Raw genomic sequence first — 20,193 nt, forward strand, 5'->3', positions numbered from 1 at the left:
ACATATAATAGTTCTTGTGCAGTAATAATTAGTGGTTTGCAGAATTCACTAAAGATACAGTAAATCAAAACACTTGTATTATTCACTATGACGACAATATTCCAAGTTTTAATGATCTGTGTCAGTATGACGAGTGGTGATGAGCAGGTTAGGTAAGCACAAATCTGCTTGATTTTGTAAGCATGCTGCAAAATTCCAAGTACCATCAAACATTCCACTCATCAATTAAGAATACTGTTTTCAAACACAAAAGCAAAAGACAAGTTTACATGTACTATTGAAGAAGTGCTGAAGGACCTATCAGTGATGTTTCCAAGATCAACCTTTATGTCCCAGTAGACAGCTCTACTGATGGTTTTGAACAAAAAAAATACTCTGACTCACATGACAGTGGGAACTAAACAGAAATGGGATACGAAGGAGGCATTGGCCCAAGTATTCTTTGAGGCTGACAAAACATATCTTGGTTTCATAATGAGGAAAGAAGTAACTGAGCTTCTGGAAGTCTTGAACAAGAGTTTCCAAGGAGAAAAAATAACAGTCTCAGGACTTTATTCATTGCTTCAATACGTAATTGTGGGTCTTAACAAACTCAAGACAAATGAAAAGTTTTCTTCCTTACACGAAGATATGGTATTATATCTGAGCGTGGCTTACAACAGCTCCAACTTCCAAGGGCGAAAGTTCCTAACTGGCTGTCTGGGGGCATGGATCCACATGAATTTCTTTAGCTTGAAAAGCTTTACAGGCAGGAATGTTTTGAAATCATTGATATGACATCCAACACTCGACCTGGCATGAAGAAACAGGTTTCCTTCGGAAAAGTGCTGCTGAAGAAGAGAGGACATGTTGTGGTAGCTTCATACCCGGAAATTGATGTTCAACCTTCAATAACAGAACTTTAACTCTCTTATCTATGAAACAACATTTAATGCCTGAAAGACACAAAAGACATTTTTGTTTCTATGAAAAAGGAAGTACAAGAATAATTATCTAATGTTGGAGCACTGGTAGGACTTATGCTTGTGTGCTCAGCTCCAAGCTGCAATCAGAAAGCTGTTTTATTGCTCTATGATGACTGATGATCTGTCTGCATTCCACAATGATACAGCAGAGGCCGAATCATGTAGGAGTTTGCAGTGGGTACAAGTTGCTGTTGGATCAAACAGACTTCAGAAATGTTGCTAGAATATTTATATCCAATTTTGGAAACAGAAGAAATGTATGTAGATTGCTATAGGATTAACTTTATAAGCTTATCTTACCTTATGCTCTTGACAACTCATTTAATTATCATTTCTGTCTTTTTGACTACTTACATATTTATTCCCAACTTTCACAGGTTTCCATTTGCATTTTTAAATGTATTTTTAATGTTTGAAAAATAAACTAAATAACACCATGTATGTAATAGGCAACTTTTTTAATCAAGCAGATTTTAGTTTGGAAAACCATTCAATGTGAAAGTTTCACAGTTGTGTATGATATAATACATAATAATCATACACATACTATTGATAAATTTAAATATTACAATAACTTTTCCATATTTGGTAATCTCAAAATATGTTTTAAAACATGTAAATTGGCATGCTTTAGGAGCTTTAAATGTGTCTAAAATAAATGGTCTGAAGCATTCAGAAGGCTCCAAATTTTTTCCAACTTTGTTCATGGTATATCGCGTTTGGACCCCCTTGTCATGTATACTTTACCTATTGAGTCCCTGCCCCCTCCCCCCTCCCTCCCCCAATAATTTAGTGCTGATGACACCTGTGGTGGAGACAAGGACAGACACAGAGTGAGAGAGAGAGTGAGAGAGAGAGGAGATGGGTATAATATATGTGTCACATGTGTATGTTTCTGTCTGTCTGTAGCATGTATGTTTGTGGGAGTAAGAACCACCATCTGTCGGAGTGAGGTAGGGGGTGAAGATGGAGTGGCTTAGAGGGTGGACAGAGAGAGTGCGGTGGACGAGAGGGACAAAGACAGGGCAGAGGAGGAGATGGGCAGAAAAAAGGTAGAGAAGGACTTACACAGGTGTAAGCATGTGTAAAAAGTCAGTACCTATAGAAACAGTGGCATGGAAATCACTACACACTTATGTAATTAATGTTAAATTTTAATAATCTGATCACAATAAAGGCCTATCAACAAATTATAGTACATATCAGTTCTTTTTGTGTTCACACTGTCTCCTCCTTTATTATTAAGAAACCATTGAAGTCTACCTGGAACACACTGACATACATGCATAAATAGCTCACTGTTGTTATATATATTGGCAAAGACATCCCTGACGTAAACAGTCAGCTTCTCATTAGTTAATTGATTTTACATCCCAATGATAGTTGTATTATTGCTGTCCAGCAAAGCTCTGCAGCCCAATGCAATAGTGGTCCCATAGCTATTGATGCCAGCTTCAACCACGAGTACTCTCACTGGTCTGTCAACAATATCAAAATACATAGCCACTGCTTAGAAAAATCATGCCAGTTAGCCATCAGACATATGGCATCTACTGTGATCAGCCAATTCTAGTTGTGTTAGCTGAATACATTGTTGACATGTTAAGAGCCTCAAACATGCAAAGAAATATTGTGGGGATAAGTATCACCTGGGTCACATACAGAGTGTTTCAAAAATGACCGGTATATTTGAAACGGCAATAAAAACTAAACGAGCAGCGATAGAAATACACCGTTTGTTGCAATATGCTTGGGACAACAGTACATTTTCAGGCGGACAAACTTTCGAAATTACAGTAGTTACAATTTTCAACAACAGATGGCGCTGCAAGTGATGTGAAAGATATAGAAGACAACGCAGTCTGTTGGTGCGCCATTCTGTACATCGTCTTTCTGCTGTAAGCGTGTGCTGTTCACAACGTGCAAGTGTGCTGTAGACAACCTTTTCTGGTGTTTGAATTCCACTGCCTAGAACACAGTGTTGTTGCAACAAGACAAAGTTTTCAACGGAGGTTTAATGTAACCAAAGGACCGAAAAGCGATACAATAAAGGATCTGTTTGAAAAAATTCAACGGACTGGGAACGTGACGGATGAACGTGCTGGAAAGGTAGGGCGACCGCGTACGGCAACCACAGAGGGCAACGCGCAGCTAGTGCAGCAGGTGATCCAACAGCGGCCTCGGATTTCCGTTCGCCGTGTTGCAGCTGCGGTCCAAATGACGCCAACGCCCACGTATCGTCTCATGCGCCAGAGTTTACACCTCTATCCATACAAAATTCAAACACGACAACCCCTCAGCACTGCTACCATTGCTGCACGAGAGACATTCGCTAACGATATAGTGCACAGGATTGATGACGGCGATATGCATGTGGGCAGCATTTGGTTTACTGACGAAGCTTATTTTTACCTGGATGGCTTCGTCAATAAACGGAACTGTCGCATATGGGGAACCGAAAAGCCCCATGTTGCAGTCCCATCGTCCCTGCATCCTCAAAAAGTACTGGTCTGGGCCGCCATTTCTTCCAAAGGAATCATTGGCCCATTTTTCAGATCAGAAACGATTACTGCATCACGCTATCTGGACATTCTTCGTAAATTTGTGGCGGTACAAACTGCCTTAGACGACACTGCGAACACCTCGTGGTTTATGCAAGATGGTGCCCGGCCACATCGCACGGCCGATGTCTTTAATTTCCTGAATGAATATTTCGATGATCATGTGATTGCTTTGGGCTATCCGAAACATACAGGAGGCGGCGTGGATTGGCCTCCCTATTCGCCAGACATGAACCCCTGTGACTTCTTTCTGTGGGGACACTTGAAAGACCAGGTGTACCGCCAGAATCCAGAAACAATTTAACAGCTGAAGCAGTACATCTCATCTGCATGTGAAGCCATTCCGCCAGACACGTTGTCAAAGGTTTCGGGTAATTTCATTCATATTATTGCTACGCATGGTGGATATGTGGAAAATATCGTACTATAGAGTTTCCCCGACCGCAGCGCCATCTGTTGTTGACAACTGTAACTACTGTAATTTCGAAAGTTTGTCTGCCTGAAAATGTACTGTTGTCCCAAGCATATTGCAACAAACGGTGTATTTCTATCACTGCTCTAGTTTTTATTGCCGTTTCAAATATACCGGTCATTTTTGAAACACCCTGTAGATATAAGTGTGGAGTTCAAAAACAGCTGGTAAAACCTGACACCTAGGCTGCTCTGCATGACTGCCATGTAGTGGGTAGGTTTGTGTCATCAGCGTTCTGACTGGTTTGATGTGGCCCACCACAAATTCCTCTCCTGTGCCAACCATTCCATCTCAGAAAAGCAATTGCACCCTTTGTTCTCAATTATTTGCTGAATATATTCCAATCTCTGCCTTCCTCTACAGTTTTCACCCTCTGCAGCTCCTTCTAGCACTGTTGAAGTTATTCCCTGATGCCTCCTCCTTATTCCCTACCTTATACGTCCACCTAATTTTCAACATTTTTCTGTAGCTTAATATCTCAAAGACTTAGATTCTTTGCTGTTCTGGTTTTCCCACAGGCCATGTCCCACTACCATACAATGCTGTGCTCAAAACAAACATCCTCAGAAATTTATTCCTCGTGTTAAGACCTACGTTTTCTACTAGCATGCTTCTCTTGGGCAGGAATGCATTTTCCGCCAGTGCTGGTCTGTGTTTTATGACCTCCTTGCTCCGTTCGTCACTGGTTATTCAATTGCCTAGGTAGCAGACTTCCTGAATTTTGTCTACTTCATGAACTCCAACTCTGATTTTAAATTTCTCACTGTTCTCATTTCTGCAACTTCTCATTACTTTCATCTTTCTTCGATCTACTCTCAATCCATATTCTGTACTCATTAGACTGTTCATTTCATTCACCACATCCTGCAATTCTTCTTCATTTTCACAGAGGATAGCAATGTCATCCGAGAATTTTATCATTGATATCCTTTCACCTTGAATTTTAAATCTACTCTCGAACAATTATTTTTTTTCTGTCATTGCTTCTTCGATGTATAGATTGAACAGCATGGACAAAAAACTACATCCCTGTCTTACACCCTTTTTAATCCAAGCACTTCACTCTTGGTCTTCCAGTCTCATTGTTCCCTCTTGTCTCTTGTACATACTGTATATTGCCATCTTTTCCCTATACCTTATCCCTATTTTTCTCAGAATTTGAACATCTTGCACCATTTGATATTGTTGAACGCTTTTTCTTGGTCACCAAACCCTATGAATGGGTCTTGATTTTTCTTCAGTCTTCCTTCCTTGTCAACTGAAATGTCAGAGCTGACTCTCTGGTGCCTTTACCTTTTCTAAAGCCAAACTGATCATCACCTAACACATCACCAATTTTCTTTTCCATTCTTCTGTATATTATTATTCTCAATAACTTGGATGCATGAGCTGTTACAGTGACTGTGCGATAATTCTCACACTTATCGGCCCTTGCTATATTTAGTATTATGTGGATAAGGTTTTTTCGAAAGTGAGATGCTGTACTGCCACTCTCATACATTCTACACCCCAATGTGAATAGTTGTTCTTTTGCCTCTTCCGCCAATGATTTTAGAAACTCTGATGGAAATGTTATCTATCTTTTCTCCCGTATTTGATCCAAAGTCTTCTAAAGCTCTCTTAAGTTCTGATTATAATGTCCTCTAGCTCTTCCCTGTTGATTCCTGTTTCTTCTCCTGCCACAACATCAGACAAGTCTTTCCCCTCGTGAAGGCCTTCAATGTACTCTTTCTACCTATCTGCTCTCCCCTCTGCATTTAACAGTGAAATTCCCATTGAACTCCTTTTGCGCTTCACAAAAACAAAAGAAAAAGTAGTATCCTATGACTATAATATCAGTGAGTCACTGCTGGAATCAGCTAACTTGTACAAGTACCTGGGTGTAACACTTAATAGAAGTGGTATGATCATATAGGTTCAACTGTGGGTAAAGCGGTTGGTAGACTTCAGTTTATTGGTGGAATATTGGGGAAGTGCAATCAGTTTAAAAGCGAGATTGCTTACAAATCACTCACATGTCAGATTCTAGAATATTGCTCAACTGTGAGAGACCCGTGCCAGATAGGACTAACAGGGCATATTGAACGTATACAGAGAAGGGCAGCATGAATAGTCACCGGTTTGTTTAATCTGAGGGAGAGTGTCAGAGATGAACTGAAGGGACTGAAATGAACTCAAGGAACTGAACTAGCAGACTCTTGATGACAGACATTCTATTCTGAGAAAGTCTATTAACAAAGTTTCAAGAGCCAACTTTAAATAATTATTCTAGGGATATACTACAACCCCCTACATATCACTCACACAGGGATCATGAGGATAAGATTAGAACAATTACTGCACACACAGAGGCATTCAAAGAATGATTCTTCCTGTGCTCCAAACATGAATGAATCGAACAGGGAGAAACTCTAATAACCGGTACTCAGGGACATACCCTCTGCCACTGCACTTCACTTCAGGGTGGTTTGCAAAGTGTAGATGTAGAACTCTCTAATGTTACCGCCCCTACTTCTGACTTCAATTAAGGTTGCTTTGACTTTATCCTGGGGGGGGGGGGGGGGGGGGGGGGGCAGTAACTGTATCAGTTGGAGGTAAGGTGCCCTCGTCCAGAAAAGTCAGAGTCTCAAGTTACTAGTGAGAACTATTCTGACACATCTAACAGCGGACCTCTTCTACCAAAAGCTCTTTGCTTTCCACACTTTGGGATGAGGTAAAATGGACCAAACCAAGAAAAATTGCCTAGTAAACTGGGGCTCTAAAATGCATACCTTAAAAGCTATGAACACTTGTTCTGTACAATAGATGTGCTCATAGCTACAAAGGTCTGTGCTTTAGATCCCATGTTTATTGGGCTGTTTTTTTTTATTTTTATCCACACTGCCTCCTACCAAAATATGGAAAGCAAAGAGCTTGCAGTAGAAGAGGTCCACTGTCCAAAGTATCAGAATGGTTATCACTTAAAACTTTCAACTGTGTCATTTCCAGACTAAGGTCTCTCTCTATCATCCCTGAAAGTTTGTATCATCATCACAAAATCATCATGTATAAAACTTGATTTTCAAATTCTCAATATGTAGCACTTTTACTGTTGAGATAACGAGTAACTTGCTTTTTCTATTTTTTGTCACTAACAAATTATGTACATTTTACATTGCAGTTAATGAAAACAGCACAAAATATCAAGTGGGATTATACAAGAATTGACTACTTATGAAACAGTTGATATAATAATTGCTTAAGTAATGAAAAAAGCAACAATATACTAATTAATTTTATTTTATTGGTGAGCTTTGACTCAACAATGTCTAGATGTATTCAAAGGCCACTGAAATGACCTCGCTGATTATATCTATCCAACTTCTACGTCTGTTTTCAACAGTGGTGTGTATATAGTGTAATGCTTTAATTTTTGACCATAGTATGTCTATCAGTGAGACTCTCTTCATTTCCACATCCTGTCTTACATCTGCAATAGAACTGTGACAATTATAACCTCCCTTAATATCTTCAACATACTAATCACACACCACCAAAAATGTGTACAGTAATGTTTACCTCCATCTGGTTTCCAAAAAAAAAACAGAAAGAGATGCAAATAAATACATAAATTTCTCCTGAACATTAAGAAATCACAGAAAGACAGAACTGTGTCACCCCGAATGATTTCCTATAAGATTCACTGTCTCAGTAACAGATTTCAATGAATTTGGTCATCTTACTGACATAAAACATGCAGACATAAAACTGCTGTCATCAGTTGGTGCATGTTGTCGAACTATTTTATCTAGACTGCACTGCGTTTAAAAGGAATATTAAAAATTATTTTTGCAGTCTTTACCATTTGATTCTGAGGAAATTATTTGGTAAAAAAATAATGCATTTTTTTCCATCTTATAGTCTGATATGACAGTCTGATAGTGAACTATTTTTCTCTTTGCTATTGCTCGTAATTATTGTAATACTTCAAAATTATGTAAAGCACAGCAAATATTTGTGGACATTTGAAAGGAAAATGTAGTCACCGGCCAGTTTATGTTTGGTATATTTTAGATCATATAATGCTGTGTACCAAATGTGCCAACATATTGAAATGTTTTTAATGCTGGAAGGAGAGCCATACCTCTTTACAGTCTCTAATAAATACATGACATACTTGTATATCGCAAAATAGGGGAGCCAGTGCCACAGACATGATATCGGAATTGGAGTGGCAATCATTAAAACAAAGGCGTTTCTCACTGCAAAGGGATCTTCTCATGAAATTTCAATCACCAGTTTTCTCCTCTGATTGCGAAAACATTCTGTTGGCACCCACCGAAATACAGAGAAATTATCATCACGATAAAATATGTGAAACCAGGGCTCGAACAGGAAAATATAAGTGCTCGTTTTTCCTACGCACTGATCGAGACATAAACGGTAGAGGGATAGCTTGAAGGTGGTTCATTGAACCCTCTGCCAGGCACTTTACTATGAATAGCAGAGTAAACACATAGATATAGAAGTAGATGTAAATTTTACAAGGCGAGGCTGGCAGCAACATGCCACACATGAGATATTGCTTCCTGCAGTGTCTTGTTGCTTGTTGTGTCACTCCTGTGGGAATGTGAGTTTCATACGGATAACTGTTGCATTACTGCTGCACTGCATGATCTTTATTGCAACATGTCATATCATAAATCATATCGCATCAATGAGAACTGCACCTTACTGTTTATATATTTTGGCTTTGGAGTGAAGCTTCCTAGTCAGATTGTGGGTAATTTGTTTTGAGAACAGTCAATGATATGTAAAAGAACAAATTTGTCTTTTGACAAAACCATAAAAGTAGAACAGTACGCTAAAGCAATTCAATGAAACATCAAGAGTCTTCATATGTCTAATGGGCCTAAAGTTTGAAATAATAATAATAATAATAATAATCATCATCATCATCATCATCATCATGTAGTTACAGATGAGGGGTGCATTATGCACACAAAAGCTGTGCACCACAGCAATCAGTGAAATACCACTTGAAAGAAGCACACTTTCTTAATTGCAGCTCTCATGCTGCACAGCTCAACATTTTCTAATTAGGAACATATGAACTGAAAAAGCATTCAGTCTTACATTCAATGATTTGATTTCATGTACATTATTATTATTTCTTTCCTTTCTCAGACGTTATGTCTGGTTAAAAATGGAAAGTGATGCAGACCTTGATCAAGCGTGACTTCCTTTTAACTGTACGGTATATGTTACATTGAATTTAGAAACTTTCGGGTAATTGAACATGTATCAATAATTATGGATTTCTGTAGTTGTATATATAAGTTTGGATGTAGCTGTATTGCATTGATGTACTGGTGGATATTGTGTGGTATGACTCCTATAGTTGACAGTATAATTGGTATAATGTCAACTTTATCCTGATGCCACATGTCCTTGACTTCCTCAGCCAGTTGGATGTATTTTTCAATTTTTTCTCCTGTTTTCTTTTGTATATTTGTTGTATTGGGTATGGATATTTCGATTAGTTGTGTTAATTTCTTCTTTTTATTGGTGAATATGATGTCAGGTTTGTTATGTGGTGTTGTTTTATCTGCTATAATGGTTCTGTTCCAGTATAATTTGTATTCATCACTTTTCCAGTACATTTTGTGGTGCATACTTGTATGTGGGAACATGTTGTTATATAACTATGTTGTAAGGGAAGCTGTTGATGTATTATTTTTGCTACATTGTCATGTCTTCTGGGGTATTCTGTATTTGCTAGTATTGTACATCCGCTAGTGATGTGATCTACTGTTTCTATTTGTTGTTTGTAAAGTCTGCATTTATCTGTTGTGGTATTGGGATCTTTAATAATATGCTTGCTGTAATATCTGGTGTTTATTGTTTGATCCTGTATTGCAATCATGAATCCTTCCGTCTCACTGTATATATTGCCTTTTCTTAGCCATGTGTTGGATGCGTCTTGATCGATGTGTGGCTGTGTTAGATGATACGGGTGCTTGCCATGTAGTGTTTTCTTTTTCCAATTTACTTTCTTCGTATCTTTTGATGTTATGTGAACTAAAGGGTTGTAGAAGTGGTTATGAAATTGCAATGGTGTAGCCGATGTATTTATATGAGTGATTGCTTTGTGTATTTTGCTAGTTTCTGCTCGTTCTAGAAAGAATTTTCTTAAATTGTCTACCTGTCCATAATGTAGGTTTTTTATGTCGATAAATCCCCTTCCTCCTTCCTTTCTGTTTAATGTGAATCTTTCTGTTGCTGAATGTATGTGATGTATTCTATATTTGTGGCATTGTGATCGTGTAAGTGTATTGAGTGCTTCTAGTTCTGTGTTATTCCATTTCAATACTCCAAATGAGTAGGTCAGTATTGGTATAGCATAAGTATTTATAGCTTTTGTCTTGTTTCTTGCTGTCAATTCTGTTTTCAGTATTTTTGTTAGTCTTTGTCTATATTTTTCTTTTAGTTCTTCTTTAATATTCGTATTATCTATTCCTATTTTTTGTCTGTATCCTAGATATTTATTGGCATCTGTTTTTTCCATCGCTTCTATGCAGTCACTGTGGTTATCCAATATGTAATATTCTTGTTTAGTGTGTTTTCCCTTGACTATGCTATTTTTCTTACATTTGTCTGTTCCAAAAGCCATACTTATATCATTGCTGAATACTTCTGTTATCTTTAGTAATTGGTTGACTTGTTGATTTGTTGCTGCCAGTAGTTTTAGATCATCCATGTATAGCAAATGTGTGATTTTGTGTGGGTATGTTCCAGTAATATTGTATTCATAATTTGTATTATTTAGCATGCTGGATAGTGGGTTCAGAGCAAGGCAGAACCAGAAAGGACTTAATGAGTCTCCTTGGTATATTCCACGCTTAATCTGTATTGGCTGTGATGTGATAGTATTTGAATTTGTTTGGATATTAAGTGTGGTTTTCCAGTTTTTCATTACTATGTTTAGGAACTGTATCAATTTAGGATCTACTTTGTATATTTACAATATTTGTAGTAACCATGAGTTATTATTATTATTATTATTATTATTATTTAAACTAACCGTTATCCAAATGTGGCTCTGGATAGTCCTTGGCTCTTATTAAAGACTGTGATTCTCGTTTGAGATCAAGGTTTACATCCAGTACATCCTTTACCCATTCTGTGAAATATGGAAGGGGTACATCACCTATTGGATACCTGAAAAGAATGAAGAATGCTTATAGAGCACACAAATTGTCAACAATAATCATTTTAATTGGATGTTATTACAGGAAGTGATACATTAATTGACCAAGACAATACTGATAATTAATTACTATAAATGAAACAAAATTAAACACAATTAAAAAAACACTGAGACTGACAAGATGTGAAAGATAAGATTTACTTCGTATATAGTCCACTATTTGTTTCAGTTATGTTCAACACACAGATGGACTCAGTGGAGGCATACACACTGAAACTGCACTTGCCATTATACATTCAGTCAAAGACTTCTCTTAATTTTCTTTCATAATTGCTGCTCAGTACTTACCATCAAGAGATGAACTATTGATACAAACAATAGGCAAATATTAAAGTACACAACACAATCCCACCTTCTGGAACAAATAGTTCCCCACAGAGGTGATGAGGACAAGGTGGAGAAATTTAAAAAGGAAGGCTATGTCACTCAGATTAAAGGATGAGATGGACATTCTGGAGTCTGAGGACCCTGTCCTTTTTTTAATTTTGCTCAACTTATCCTCCTGTCCTCTTCTGTGAAACAAGTAATAGTTCTGAAAGTTAGGACTGTCTCGTGTATTTTTACATGTGCCTACTGTCCTTACTGACACAGTAAAAGTAAGTACTGGCCCGTAGTTATGTCTCACAATTTTATAATTCTCTCTCATGAATTTTCCTTATGATGCAATTATTTCTCTTTCAGTTAACCATCACACTGATTCCAGATTACCACTTTAGGAGACTTTAGATGTAACACCACAGCATCATTGTTGACCAAACGGATATAACAGGAGGGAAGACAATTCAGATCGCCTGTTTTTATATGCAACAGTTCGCAGCATTTGCAGGGCGGGATGGACAGATACATGAACAAAATTAACCACCTTCATATATTTGCCACTTATTGGGCTCTGAGCTCACAGTAAACAATTTTGAGCTCAAAACGTGCTTTAGTAGTTGCAGCTTAGCTGCACTATGTGTGCCAACTGGATTCAGGTGTACAGAGCACAATCGACACAGCACACTCCGAACATTTAGTGTGTCAATAATCATCTGAATTCCACTGTGAATAGCATGGTCAGCCATGAAAAGAAAAGAATCAATCACACAAATACATGGCACAACAAAATGTTTGGCATATTGTCTCTATAGCTCTTGGGTCAATGAAAGAATCAAAGTAGCAAGCCTTGTTGGACAACAAGGCTTGCTACTTTAGTACTTTGAAAGGCTTAAAGCAAGGGGAAACTAAAGACACTATTTTACCTAAGGTAATGTTGCTCTACTTGAGAGCTGCATCAAACCAGTCTCCAGACTGAAGGCCACCAACCGCCGCCGCCGCCGCCGCCGCCACCGCCACCGCCACCACCAACAACAACAAAATGTTGTTTTCTTAAGGGACGAACACTACTGGTGTTCAGAGCTGTTTGACATTTCATGCCAAGTTGCCATTGTTAAGACTCGCTGGAGGAAACTTGCTTTACATCAATTATTCCCAAAAGCAGTGAATGACAACTCACAAGATCCTTTTCTAATCAAAAGTGATTCCATAATTTTTAAACTACATGCTTCTATAGTCCTTTACAATCTTATGGAGAAATGAGCATGCAATTGTGACAGATGATTGCAAGTAAGTCATAGACTTGTATTGCATTTTATTATTATTATTTCTTTCCTTTCTCAGACGTTATGTCTGGTTAAAGATGGGAAGTGACGCGGACCATGATCAAGTGTGACTTCCTTTTAACTGTACGGTATATGTTACATTGCATTTAGGAACTTTTGGGTAATTGAACATGTATCAATAATTACATATTTCTGTAGTTGTATATATAAGTTTGGATGTAGCTGTATTGCGTTGAAGTACTGGTGGATATTGTGTGGTACGACTCCTGTAGTAGATAGTGTAATTCGTATAATGTCAACTTTACCCTGATGCCACATGTCCTTGACTTCCTCAGCCAGTTGAATGTATTTTTCAATTTTTTCTCCTGTTTTCTTCTGTATTTTGTTGTATTGGGTATGGATATTTCGATTAGTTGTGTTAATTTCTTCTTTTTATTGGTGAGTATGATGTCAGGTTTGTTATGTGATGTTGTTATATCTGTTATAATGGTTCTGTTCCCGTATAATTTGTATTCATCATTCTCCAGTACATTTTGTGGTGCATACTTGTATGTGGGAACATGTTGTTTTATTAGTTTATGTTGTATGGCAAGTTGCTGATGTATTATTTTTGCTACATTGTCACGTCTTCTGGTGAATTCTGTATTTGCTAATATTGTACATCCGCTTGTGATGTGATCTACTGTTTCTATTTGTTGTTTGTAAAGTCTGCATTTATCTGTTGTGGTATTGGGATCTTTAATAATATGCTTGCTGTAATATCTGGTGTTTATTGGTTAATCCTGTGTTGCACTCATGAATCCTTCCGTCTCAGTGTATATATTGCCTTTTCTTATCCTTGTGTTGGATGCGTCTTGATAGATGTGTGGCTGTGTTAGATGATACGGGTGCTTGCCATGTAGTTCTTTTTCCAATTTACTTTCTTCGTATCTGTTGATGTTATGTGATCTAAATAGTTGTAGAAGTGGTTATGAAATTGCAGTGGTGTAGCCGATGTATTTATATCAGTGATTGTTTTGTGTATTTTGCTAGTTTCTGCTCGTTCTAGAAAGAATTTTCTTAAATTGTCTACCTGTACATAATGTAGGTTTTTTAAGTCGATAAATCCCCTCTCTCTTTCCTTTCTGCTTAATGTAAATCTTTCTGTTTGTGAATGTGTGTGATCTATTCTATATTTGTGGCATTGTGAACGTGTAAGTGTATTGAGTGCTTCTAGGTCTGTGTTACTCCATTTCACTACTCCAAATGAGTAGGTCAATATTGGTATAGCATAAGTATTTATAGCTTTTGTCTTGTTTCTTGCTGTCAATTCTGTTTTCAGTATTTTTGTTAGTCTTTGTCTATATTTTTCTTTTAGTTCTTCTTTAATATTTGTATTATCTATTCCTATTTTTTGTCTGTATCCTAGATATTTATAGGCATCTGTTTTTTCCATCGCCTCTATGCAGTCGCTGTGGTTATCCAATATGTAATCTTCTTGTTTAGTGTGTTTTCCCTTGACTATGCTATTTTTCTTACATTTGTCTGTTCCAAAAGCCATATTTATATCATTGCTGAATACTTCTGTTATCTTTAGTAATTGGTTGACTTGTTGATTTGTTGCTGCCAGTAGTTTTAGATCATCCATGTATAGCAAATGTGTGATTTTGTGTGGGTATGTTCCAGTAATATTGTATCCATAATTTGTATTATTTAGCATGTTGGATAGTGGGTTCAGAGCAAGACAGAACCAGAAAGGACTTAATGAGTCTCCTTGGTATATTCCACGCTTAATCTGTATTGGCTGTGATGTGATATTATCTGAATTTGTTTGGATATTAAGTGTGGTTTTCCAGTTTTTCATTACTATGTTTAGAAACTGTATCAATTTAGGATCTATTTTGTATATTTCCAATATCTGTAGTAACCATGAGTGGGGTACACTATCAAAGGCTTTTTGATAATCAATGTATGCGTAGTGTAGGGACCTTTGTTTAGTTTTAGCTTGATATGTCACCTCTGTATCTACTATCAGTTGCTCTTTACATCCTCGTGCTCCTTTGCAGCAGCCTTTTTGTTCTTCATTTATAATTTTGTTCTGTGTTGTATGTGTCATTAATTGCTGTGTGATGACTGAAGTTAATATTTTGTAGATTGTTGGTAGGCATGTTATGGGGCGATATTTAGCTGGGTTTGCTGTGTCTGCTTGATCTTTAGGTTTCAGATAGGTTATTCCATGTGCAAGTGTATCAGGGAATGTGTATGGGTCTGCAATGTAACTGTTAAATAATTTAGTTAGATGTGAATGTGTTGAGGTGAACTTCTTTAGCCAGTAATTTGCTATTTTATCATTTCCAGGGGCTTTCCAATTGTGTGTAGAATTAACTGCTCGGGTGACTTCATGTTGCAAAATTATCACTTCAGGCATTTGTGGTATCATCTTGTGTGTGTCTGTTTCTGCTTGTATCCACCGTGCATGCCTGTTATGTTGTACCGGGTTTGACCATACGTTGCTCCAGAAGTGTTCCATGTCTGTTATGTTTGGTGGATTGTCTATTTTAATGTGTGTGTTATCCATTGTTTGGTAAAATCTCTTTTGGTTTGTGTTGAATGTTTGGTTTTGTTTCCTTCTATTTTCACTTTTTTTGTATCTTCTAAGTCGTTTGGCCAATGCTTGCAATTTCTGCTTTTTTCATCTAATTGCTCTATTGCTTCTTGTTGTGAGATTTTACCTCACCTTTTACGTTTTTTGTCTGATATTTCATTTCTTATAAATTGTGTCAGCTGTCCGATGTCTTTTCTCAGTTTTTCTATTCTGATCTGTAGCCTGTGTTGCCATGCTGGTTTTGTGGGTTTCTTCTGTGTGTTGGTTTGTTCTGATCTCTGCCTAGTGTGTATATTTAGTGTAGTGAGTGCTCCTATATAAACCAGTAGTTTTAACTCTTCCATAGTTGTGTTTTCATTTATTTTGTTGTGTATGATTGTGTTGATAGTTTTTATTGTTGTTTCGGCTTGTGGGTTATTTGGCGGTCTATGCAAGAATGGTCTAATGTCTGTATTTGTGTCTTTGTATTCTATATATGTCAGCTGAAATTTCTCTTCTATATCTAACACGTGTGTCTCTTTGTGTTCTATTTGTGCTTGTTCTGGTGGCTGTCTTAAGATTTCGTTTTCCTCTGATTGTTTAATTGATGCGTGTTGGTCTTTGTTTGTTTGCTCTGGGATGTTTGAGTCCATTACTGTATTTTCTTCTTCTTCTGATTGCACATTATTTAGTTCCAGTATTTGTTGTACTTGTTGTTTGATGTTTTCTAATTCTGACTGGGGTATCCTGTTATTTTATTATTATTATTATTATTATTATTATTATTATTATTATTATTATTATTATTATTGATCCACTTCATCATGTTTGTTCATAGATACAAACTGATATTGGACAAGTCAGTTGCTATGAGGTGAGACAATATGATTTAATGTAATGATTGTAAACTATATTCAATGACACTTTTTCAATTCAAAATGTGGTTTAATTGCACAAAAATGTACATACATGGACAACTTTCTTACTCTCTTCTCAAGGACTTTTAATAAATATTCTAGTAAAAAGGCAAAGGGATATTTCCTATTCTTACATCTTTAAGTTGATGAACAGTTACCTCGTGACCTTTTTTGTACAAACAGCACAAATTTACACTACATTATGACACTTTTTTATGGATTTTTGACAATCTAGTTTCAAACAAAGCAAAAGGATGTTCACAGTTTTTGTAGACTCTTCATTAGCATAGTTAACAACTTTACCTTTTGTATAAATTTGAAAATTAAGGTGTATTTACAATTTATACAACAACCTTTAATATTATGTTACAGACTGAAAGACTCTGGAGCAGGGTGTGTACGTGGAAAAAGAAAAAAATTCCCGGATTTCCCGTTTAAAAATACATTTTCTCCCAGGTGAAAACGTACTTTTTCCCTGTTAACTGACAGTACATTCTCTCTTGGAACTGTATAACTTATCCATCCTTTGAATGGTTATTGTTTTATACATGGGTGTAGAATTTCCCAGCACTTTAGAAAACGAAACACAAGTGGAAAAAAGGTCTTTGATGTGCAGTAACATGTACGCTGCATATTTTCGTATTACGTAAGTATAAATTTGAATTCCACCAAACAGCGCATGTTACTTTCTGAAGCATTGAAATCGAGATTGCGGTGCGCTTTTCTAAGCCATCATAGCTCATGTCACGAGATTTTCACCAGCCGATGTTACCAGGTATTCAGAGCTTACGACACGTGATGATGTCAGCCAGTAGCAACATCACTGTTAAGTAGCGCAAACACACGAACAGAAAAAGTTAATGGTTTAAATTAATATACATGGTGTTGCTACAAGAAAAGTAAAGCTTTCACTTATAATATTGGTCTATAAGATTAATACGCTGGAAGAGAAGCTAAGCTTTCACATATAAGGTTGGTCTTTTATGCACGTATTACAATTTAAGATATATCACACAAATGTGCCATTAAAATTTTTAATAACGACATAAATGTCTTCTTCTGGGCTCTAAATTCATCTAAATGGCTCGTCATCAAAGAGTTTATTTTTAAATGAGAGGCAAACGCTCTTTGATTTAAGAAATTCATCGTACATTCTCGTACGTAGTTTAACTTGCGTAAAGGAAATTTTCTTTGATAGTAACGCTTTTCAAACCACCATTCGGAATATTTTCCCGCGCCCTGTTAGAAATAGGTTCATTTCTGCAGTTGCCAGACAGCGCCAGATGACAGATGTCTCCGCGCTTGCGCAGCTACGATGTCGTAGGGAGCCGTATGTTCGTACGTATAAAACATTAAAAGATCTTACATTAGGTCATAAAAGAAACAAGACATTCGAACCTGCAGCTGCTTACACAGCCAACAGCCATATTTCTGTAGCCAGAAGCGGGAGAAGGTACTACTCAACTGCGCATGTGCATGATTCCGCTTGTTAACTGCTAAAACGAATCTAATGTAAAAAGTTGTGACGTCACGCTCATCGGTGGCAATTTGTTGTTACGAATCATTACATATTCTTCCTAAAGCCTCTGACAAATTTTGCTGTTGTCAGACGCCTGTACGAGCACTTTGTTTTGTTGTTGCATATGGCGCAATTACTTTGCAGTTTAAGTTTTATTTTCGTTTTTTCACTCGTTTATGTTTTATTGTTGAAGTATTATTCTGCAGTAGCAGGATACAGTAATATTCTTTGTTAGAGTATCGGTTCTTACCAGTCAAAATTACAAAAATCTGACTGAAAACAATGAAAAATTCCCGGAATTCTAAAATATTCCCGGGTTTTTCCCGGATCTCCCGGTTGTCCCGGGTCGTATACACCCTGTGGAGCTACTCATCCAGATGACGCAAGCATCTAGCTTCACTAGCTGTTATGCAGTTTACAATAGTATATATTCGTCACCAATGTAAAACAGTTTATTTAAAAAGATACTTTTTTGAGCCAGTTTAAAATTTCTTACATTTTTTGTGTTTTAAGGTAATGTGTTAACTTGTATAGTTTTTCCCTGCTCGTTCAGGTCCCTCTTGACTCATTTTTGTTATGCACATTCACTATGCAGCTCCATTTTCTGTTGTGTATTACATTTATGAGCGGCTTAATTTTTATACCTAACTGGTCTTCTGCGTCCATTATTTTCTTAATGAAACATATAACAAACAAGGTATGGCAGACTTTGCAAGTTCTTAAACGGTGGCTTGCATGAGCTTCTAGTAACATTTCCTACTGTACTTATAATTCTTTTTTGAGCAATAAAGCAACTTTTGCTGGCACATGAGTTGCCCCAAAAAGTGATACCACACCTGAACTTAAGATCCCACCTGTAGACAAACTGCCTATTGGCTTCTGTCTTGGGTTCTTCGGCCGACGTTCATCTAATGATTTTTCTGACGTTTCGCCAGCACGAGTGGCTGGCATTGTCAAAGTTTCACCCTCCATTGCCGGTGGTGAACTGGAGCCGGGCTCGCGCCCGCGGACTATATGTACCTGGCGCGCCAACGTCCGAGGGCTTCTCCGCGGTCATTTCCGGTGCGGTTCTCCTCTTGCTACCTGCGACGGTCGTTCGCTGCATTACGGGAAGCCAGGATCCGTTTACCTTAAGGCTTTCCTCTATCTTGTTGAAATTGTTCGCGTGTTTTTGTATTTCTACAGCTTCTCTGAACAAGCGCGTGTGATAGTGCTTCTCTACAGCCAGAACTTCCGTGTCGGCGAATTTTATTACGTGGTCGGTCTCATTCAGTGCGTGCTCTGCCACGGCCGATTTTTCCACCTGCCACAACCTGCAATGTCGCTTATGCTCTTTGATCCTGGTGTTAATTGATTGTCCAATCATTCCGACATAAACTTTTCCGCATGTGCATGGTATACGGTATATTCCCGACATTGCAAGTGGGTCTCTTTTCTCCTTCACCGATCTAAGACACTCTTTAATCTTCCTTGTTGGTTTGAAAATCGTCTTTACGCCATGTTTGCGCAATATACGTCCGATTCTGTCTGTCACTTTGGGAATGTATGGCAGAAAGGCCGTACCCGACATTTCTTTTTCTGGTTCCTTACTTCGCCGAGTGTTTGGCTCTGTTACACTTCTAATGTAATTTGTGGAGTACCCATTGCTCCTCAGAACAGTTTCCAGGTGTTGCATTTCTCGTTTGAGGTGTTGCGGCTTACATATTCGTCCTGCTCTCGTTACGAGCGTACTAATCATGCCTCTTTTCTGGCTCGGGTGGTGGTTTGACAGTTTGTGCAGGTATCGGTCCGTGTGTGTCGGTGTCGGGAATATACCGTATACCATGCACATGCGGAAAAGTTTATGTCGGAATGACTGGACGATCAATTAACACCAGGATCAAAGAGCATAAGCGACATTGCAGGTTGTGGCAGGTGGAAAAATCGGCCGTGGCAGAGCACGCACTGAATGAGACCGACCACGTAATAAAATTCGCCGACACGGAAGTTCTGGCTGTAGAGAAGCACTATCACACGCGCTTGTTCAGAGAAGCTGTAGAAATACAAAAACACGCGAACAATTTCAACAAGATAGAGGAAAGCCTTAAGGTAAACGGATCCTGGCTTCCCATACTGCAGCGAACGACCGTCGCAGGTAGCAAGAGGAGAACCGCACCGGAAATGACCGCGGAGAAGCCCTCGGACGTTGGCGCGCCAGGTATATATAGTCTGCGGCCGCGAGCTCGGCTCCAAGCCTTCGATTCGGTATGGCATAGAGGGCTACTCTACAAGTTGTACACACAAGGGTTTCCCGGGAGCATAGTTCAGCTGATCAAGAGCTATCTCACGAATAGGACTTTCACCGTC

At 38.0% G+C, this 20,193-nt stretch overlaps 1 protein-coding gene across 1 annotated transcript in view; it reads right to left on the reverse strand.

Moving 5' to 3' along the window:
- Nucleotides 1-20,193, reverse strand: part of LOC126162260 (alkyldihydroxyacetonephosphate synthase) — a 249,674-nt gene that overhangs the window by 90,378 nt on the left and 139,103 nt on the right. Inside the window, exon 3 of the mRNA XM_049918652.1 lies at nt 11,062-11,198. Within this exon, the coding sequence (XP_049774609.1) occupies nt 11,062-11,198 (137 nt within the window). The remainder of the gene's footprint in view (nt 1-11,061; nt 11,199-20,193) is intronic.

This window comes from Schistocerca cancellata, chromosome 2 (genome assembly GCF_023864275.1).
Source record: "Schistocerca cancellata isolate TAMUIC-IGC-003103 chromosome 2, iqSchCanc2.1, whole genome shotgun sequence".
Taxonomy (NCBI): domain Eukaryota; kingdom Metazoa; phylum Arthropoda; class Insecta; order Orthoptera; family Acrididae; genus Schistocerca; species Schistocerca cancellata.